Source organism: Ictalurus punctatus, chromosome 18 (genome assembly GCF_001660625.3).
Source record: "Ictalurus punctatus breed USDA103 chromosome 18, Coco_2.0, whole genome shotgun sequence".
Lineage (NCBI taxonomy): Eukaryota > Metazoa > Chordata > Actinopteri > Siluriformes > Ictaluridae > Ictalurus > Ictalurus punctatus.
Window position 1 is genome coordinate 23,738,899 of NC_030433.2, and position 7,500 is coordinate 23,746,398.

General features: G+C 45.0%; 1 protein-coding gene across 4 annotated transcripts in view; it reads right to left on the reverse strand.

Annotated features, from left to right (window-relative positions):
* Positions 1-7,500, reverse strand: part of plrdgb (PITP-less RdgB-like protein) — a 62,407-nt gene that overhangs the window by 16,535 nt on the left and 38,372 nt on the right. For all 4 annotated transcript variants that reach the window (XM_017493259.3, XM_017493260.3, XM_053687811.1 and 1 more), the window contains 5 exons: positions 7,169-7,389; positions 4,174-4,363; positions 3,462-3,584; positions 1,203-1,390; positions 73-215 (listed from right to left, as the gene is read on the reverse strand). In XM_017493259.3, coding sequence (XP_017348748.2) covers positions 73-215; positions 1,203-1,390; positions 3,462-3,584; positions 4,174-4,363; positions 7,169-7,389 — 865 coding nt within the window. The remainder of the gene's footprint in view (positions 1-72; positions 216-1,202; positions 1,391-3,461; positions 3,585-4,173; positions 4,364-7,168; positions 7,390-7,500) is intronic.

The following is a 7,500-nucleotide window of genomic DNA, read 5'->3' on the forward strand; positions in this document are numbered from 1 at the left end:
TAAGAACACAAACAGCCTTGTTCTTTTGCTTTGAAATCAAATGGTCTCTGTGTGCTTTTGGGTGTTATTTACTCTGAACAGCCGGCAGCACGGTTCTCCTCATGGCGAGCACCAGTCCCAGTGGGCAGCCCAGCAGAAAGCAGTCTGAAACCTCAAAGTCGAAGCAGCCTGGGTACTGAGCCTGTGCGGAGTTTATCTGCTCATCCTGAGACAGACTGAAAGAGGGGAAAAAAACAAAAACACAACAAACAAGGCGAAAGACTAAATCCCAACCAATCTTCTCCATCTCTCTGACGCATCACCAGAGGACAATTTACTGCCAATAACGTCAGAAGCAGTCATTTAATATCCCTTATGTAAAAAAGTAATATTTCTGGAGACAATCCTCGCTCGTAACATTTGCATTCTGCATTTTCTCATTAAAACACAAAAAGGGAGGAAAAGCACATGAGGCACCGTCGCCCTAGAGAAATAACACCATTTCAAAAGTCAGCTGTACAAGTGACAGTTGATCCGTGCATATTTATTTACTTATTACTCTTAGCCACAGGCCGTGACTCTGCATGTGAATACGCCCCCCCCCCACCCCCCCCCACCCCCCCCCAAAGGCTGTGCATTCCTAGGTAACGTGGCAGAATTAATTACAGCGCTGCTACAACAATGTATTCAAATCAGCATTTCAGTCGACCTTTACGAGCGCGCCGATGCTGATTAACAGAGGTCAAAATCACGTGTGGATCTGAAAATAAGATCAACTACGGTGCGGCGGAATAAAATTAGACTTGTTGGCCTTTTTCAGCGTAGTCTACTAGGACCATTTCCTTTGCGAGCTAAGTGGCGTAAAGCTAGGCAGATAACCCAATCGATTAAACACGGTTGTAACTACGCTAGCGATAACGATGTCCCCCTGTGACCTCATACAGCGACGACTAGAACTAATTAGCACCGAAATCGCTAAACACATCACAAACAGTTCTATTTAATGCATTTCTGATAGGAGTTCTCCTTGATTTTGTTTGATTATTCGTTTTTATCTTTATATATATATATATATATATATATATATATATATATATATATATATATATATATATATAAAGAACGTTGGAATGTATAAATATTGACAGGCTCCAGTAAGAGAACTCCGAAAAACACACTCAGAAATGAACCGAAAGGAAAAAGGAGTCCAAAAGGAGTCCAACCTGCTGAAGAAGACCTCTCTCTGACTCCCAGCAATGTCCGTGTCACACGAGTCGCTCTGCTTGCGAATGAGTGGACGGTAGAGGGCTGGCGCTGACTGGCATAGTGCTGAAACGTCGATGTTGCTCTTACTTAAGCGCTTGCTGCTCCTCAGCGTGGGACTCAGACTGCTCATCATTCCTGGCTTCTCCTAGGAAGATTGGAAAAATCAAGAAAATCTCACGTCCGGTGTAGTCGAGCAGGTACACACGGGCAGTGTGGCCTCGGGTCCTCTTAGATAAATACAGGTTTGATGCTTTAGGCCCTCGTAGCTTGCGTCATCATAGCGATCGTCCCATGTCAACAGGGACGAAATGGTGGGTTGTGGATTGTGAGTACACTTAGGTTTTTCTGGATGTTTTGGGGTTTTCTGGATGTTCTGGGGTTTTCTGGATGTTTTTGGGTTTTTCTGGATGTTTTGGGGGTTTTCTGGATGTTTTGGGGTTTTCTGGATCTTCTGGGGTTTTCTGGATGTTTTTGGGTTTTCTGGATGTTTTTGGGGTTTTCTGGATGTTTTGGGGTTTTCTGGATGTTTTGGGTGTTTTCTGGATGTTTTTGGGGTTTTCTGGATGTTTTTGGGGTTTTCTGGATGTTTTTGGGGTTTTCTGGATGTTTTTGGGGTTTTCTGGATGTTTCTGGGGTTTTCTGGATGTTTGGGGGTTTTCTGGATGTTTCTGGGGTTTTCTGGATGTTTTTGGGGTTTTCTGGATGTTTCTGGGGTTTTCTGGATGTTTTGGGTGTTTTCTGGATGTTTTTGGGGTTTTCTGGATGTTTTTGGGGTTTTCTGGATGTTTTTGGGGTTTTCTGGATGTTTCTGGGGTTTTCTGGATGTTTGGGGGTTTTCTGGATGTTTTGGGTGTTTTCTGGATGTTTTGGGTGTTTTCTGGATGTTTTGGGGGTTTTCTGGATGTTTTGGGGTTTTCTGGATGTTTTTAAGTTTTGTGTTACTGTTGTACATGAAAATCCCAGGCGTTGGTGTCCATCTTGCACCAACAACTATGCCACATTTTTGACTCATTCTGATGTTTGATCTGAACATTAACTCAAGCTCTTGGCCTGTATCTGCACAGGTTTACGCATTTATCCTGCTGCTGTACGACTGGCTTCATTTGCATGTTTTTAGAAATATGTTTTAGAAACCGAACAGTGGGAAGTGGAATCTCTCTACCAGACTCACTGTTGGGTCATTGAGAAAGTCCCTCAACTGCTCAGTTTAACTGCAAATGAAAAAAACACTCGTCTGCCAAATGAGTAAATGTAGAACACTATCACACACACGTACACGGGTTTTAAGACTTAATGCTTTTTTCCCCTTCTGCAGCATCATCCACTAATGCAGTGTCTGGTATATGTGTTGCCCCGTGTGGCACTGCGCAGGTGACTGAGTGCTCATTAAAACATCAGAACAAAGTGGCCAGGCAGATGGACTGCTGGGAATCGCTGACTGGGAAGCTGCTGCCAACCGAGCCACGTGTGCACCTGCATCAGACGTGTGTCCACTTGGGGGGACAAAAACTCATTTCAACCGTGATAATTGCTCCAAATTGAGTAGGTGGATTAAAACCGGGGTTTCATCAAGCAATCGACTACTGCTTTACTTGAAATCATTTTGAAAGTCAATTACGTTGGTGCAATTTAAAAAAAAAACAAAAACAAATTCAACACAGACTCCACATTGGTCTACCGCTAGCACGTCTTGTCTGCATGCTCCTTCAATTTCTTCAATTCAGTGTCTTACCCGAGACGTGTTTACCTACCCAGCAGAGTTATTATGCTCATTTTTGTGTTAAAAAATAAATCTCTGGATGAGTTTATCCTAACCTCAGCTTGACACCGCTGGCAACGGAACAATATTGATCATGGCGACATTCGAGTGATAATCTTGCACAGATTCATTAAAGACGCAACTCTCTCACAAAGGACATGAAAGCGTTCTATGAATAAAGACAGGACGAGGAGACGTTTCAGAAGGTATGTTTTGAAGGCTGAAGTGTTTTGAGATCTGAAAACAAGACAGGAGGCTAAGAGCTTGTCAAAGCAGACATATATTACATCAGATAAAGCCCAAAGCCAGACAGATATGAAAAGGTAGTATCCAGAGAACAGAAGCGTGTGTGTGACACTGAGAGACACTGTGAGTATTAAAAATGTAGGTGTTTTTGTGTGTGTGCGTGTGTGTGTGTGTGTGTGTGTGTGTGTACAGAGGATGGGATTGTGTTTACCTTGAGGCTCTCAGTGCTGTAGTTTGTAGTGTTCGTCGTGGGACTTCCGTGCCGCTTGTCACCACTAAAACACAGTGCGTCGAAACACAGCACTCCGCCAACACAGTCAGCCACCAAGCAAACCTGAGGGGTGGGGGGAGTTGGGTGGGTGGGGGTGAGATACATTTGCAGTTCATTGTCGCACTATGAGGAATGCTAATATCACTAATGACGCATTCGCTTTGTTTGATTTACTGACCTCATTTCTCCTTAATTAGTACATTTATGTCTGCTCGGTATTTCATCTGTCAGAACGCTGGCACAGGATTATACTAATGTTAGACAAATAGTTTATTCCTTCAGAATATTGCTGATGTAATGGCGTACCAACAAAAACTTACGGCATACCGTTGAAATCATTAGACATAACACGCGGAGAATTAACTTCACAGCACCACGATACAATGAGGCCAGGCCTGTGTTCTAGAACAGTTCGGTTGTCTCTACACCATCTTACGTTTTCATGAAATCCAGTGACGTTTCCTCTGATTATGTTCTGTTGGATTATATAATCAAACAATAAAACCCTTACGCAGACTGCAAGTCCGAATGTGTGTTCTGTTAGGGTGCTTATACTTTCTAATGTCGGTGAACGATGCTGCAGAAATCTTGTGAAAAATTCAACAAGCCCTCAACAGCACTGTGGTCTGATTCATTCAGGATTGAGAATTACCTGCCCAGTGAAGCCCAGCCCCTCAGGTGACTGGAGGAAGTCGTGATACACCCGATTGGCCTGAGCGATCACCACGGCCACGGCGTCCTGGTACTGAGGAGCGGCGATGGCGAGGATGGGCAGAGCGGCCAACGGCAGGTGATCCACACTACTGCAAACGCAGCTCTCGTCGTAGCTGTACGGATTCAAGCTACAAAGAAAACGGAGACGCGTGAGCTGATCTCCGATAGCTGGCTGCATGTGCACCTGAGGAATGACATCATCACTAGAAAACTTCCACAGATTCAGTTAAACAACGATGTAAGTTCTGTATGTCTCATACTATGGAAAGAGATTTATGTTTGTGGCATTTAGCAGACGCCCTTATCCAGAATTACAGTTATCTCATTTATACAACTGAGGGTTAAGGGCCTCACTCAAGGGCCCAACAGTTGAAGCTTAGCAGTACTGGTATTTGAACTTACGACCTTCTAAGCAGTAGTCCAACGTCTTAACCACCGAGCTACCACTGCCCACTGGGTTGAGATGACAATTACTGGTCTCGGTTCACTATAAGGAAAAGTGTCTTGGATAACTGACAAAAATGAAATGTTAATGTCTGTGGAGCTGAGCCGCCTCTGGGATAAGGCTCAGTGAAGCAGATACACTGAAAAAAAATAAAATACCAGGGCATCTCTGTCTCCAAGAACTACATGCCTCATTACAGCGGTGAAGCTGCAGTATCCCCGCTGTTATGTTCCACACCAGAGAATGGCAGTGTGATCAATAATTGACCGCAGTCCCCCGCGGAGACAGTGTTAGGATTCAGCTTTCTCCCTAGGCACGTATGTACCAAAAGAATGTTTTTTTGTTGTTGCTGTTGTATTTCAGCACAAGTCATTTTCGGCGGTTTTTCTGGTGTGAAACTTGGCTCTTATTTTCAGTCGGGTCTCCCAGTGCAGTCAAGGAAGGTCGTTATATCTTATAAACATTATATCTCGACCGGATATCAGCAAGAGAAACGACACACACGCTTTAGGTAAAAACGATGCAACGATCAACGGAAACGCGTCGTGGCGACTAGCTTTTTCAAAAGCACAGACATCTTTCTATACTGCACCATGACATTCAGAGATCCATGCCTCCATCCATCCATTTTCCATACCGCTTATCCTACACAGGGTCACAGGGAGCCCATCCCAGGGGACTCGAAGTGGGGGACACACAGAACGGGACGCCAACCCATCGCACACACGTTCACACACTACGGACAATTTGGAACTCTACGGACAATCACCCGACGAGGCGTGTCTTTGGACTGGGGGAGGAAAGCGGAGTACCCGGAGGAAAACTCCACACACACACTGGGCAGAGGCGTAGTTCTAACCACTAAGCGACCGTGCTCCTCTGGCCTTCGGAAATGTCTATAAATAAGATAATATAAGTGGTGCCGTTTTTGTACGGGATGGTCACACATCCTCAAACGTCCAGGGTCCTGAGCTCAGGTTACGGTCTGTGATGAGTTTTGCATCTTGCACCATGTGTCTGTATGGGTTTCATTCCACATCTGAAAAACCTCCAAATTGCCCCTGGGTGTGAATGAGTGTGCTAATGAGGTGTGAATGAGTGTGCGAATGGTGCCCTGTAATGGACTGCCATCTGACTCAGGGTGTATTCTTCCCTCATGCTCTTGGGATAGACTCTGGATCCAACATGACCCTGACCAAGATTACTTAAGCTGACTGACTGAATGACTAAATGAATGAATGAACGAATGAAAATGAGTGTTTGGTTCTGCACACGCTCACAATTGATTTCTAGAGTGTTTCATTTAATATAGATATACATGTCTCTAAATAAAAGGGACGGAGAGAGATATTCTTGTATTTTTAAGACCATGGGCACAGGCACCTCTTGAAGAGCACAGTAATTATAAATTGTGATTGGGTTAGAATGAAGAGGCGTAGTTAGGGTGTTGCTACAGTGATATCCAATCAGGATAGAGATTTTAAGCGTGTGAATTTATCCCTATTGAGTGAGCCGGTGGTGACGGTGGTGAGGAAAAACTCCCTGAGATGATACGAGGAAGAAACCTTGAGAGGAACCGGACTCAGAAGGGAACCCGTCCTCATCCGGATAACGACGGATAGCGTGAGAGTAAAAGAAAGTTCATTATGGTGTTTATATGAAGGCTGTTTGTTGAACTCGTCCACTGTTCACTAAAGGAGACCCGAGTGCAAAACTGCACGTGGTAATCGCAGTCCCGAGGCCATCGCAGCAACCGTAGTCCCAGCGACCACAGCGAGAACGTCCATGTGGAATTGAGGTCCAAAACCATTTCCATGGTACTTCAAGCGGTACCGTCGTCAGCGATCTCCAGGCTGTATCCTCCAGTTGATGAGAGAAACAGATCTCCTGGGATTTTCACTCACAACAGTCTCTAGAGTTTGTACAGGATGGTGTGGAAAACAAAAAAAAGTGTAAGTTCTGTGTGGCAGTAATGCCTGAGAGAGGACAAAGGAGAATGACCAGACTGGGTCGAGCTTACAGGAAGTCACACGAACTCAAATAACCACTCTTTACAACCGCGGTGAGGAGAAAAGCATCTCAGAACGCATAACACACGACCACATGAGGTTCCACTCCTGTCAGCCAAGAACGGGAATCTGAGGCAGTGGAAAAAGACTCGCACTAAGTGGAGAGTTGAAGATGGGAAAAAAAACATACCTGGTGTAATCTTCCCCCATTCTGATTCGGAAGTACACATTAACAGAAGCTCGTGATCTGTAACTGCAAGATTTCATGCACTATGTCGCCGCAACACGATCGGCCGATCGGATAATTGCACGGATGCGCAGGTGTACAGGCGGTACGTGGTCGACGACGTCTTTGAGCAAATGTGTGTTTTGTAATGCAGAATTTCCTAAACAAAAGATTTGTTTTCGTGTACTGCTGTCATTCTTTCATTCAAGATAAGTCTATACATAATTATTCCTTATCGAAATAAAGAACTCACTGAGAGACGAGCGAAAAGGCTTCAGCACACACGGGAGGGCAGGGCACCAAGCGCACTAGCATACTGTCCGCTGCTTCCTGAAAGTGAGCGCGTGCCACCCGCTCCAGCACCGACGCCAGCGTCGCGGCGTCTCCTGCCTTCCCACCTGCGTCACCACCTCCAGAGTCTAGAATGTGACCTCCGTGAACAACCAGGATCAACAGCTGCGTTCGGCATTTCCTCTACAGGTCAATATGGAGACACAGAAAAACCGGATCAAAATGCCCACACGTCATTTGACCTCAGAAAATTGGCAGCAGTCTGAAGTAACTCCAAATACTTGTGTATAAAAG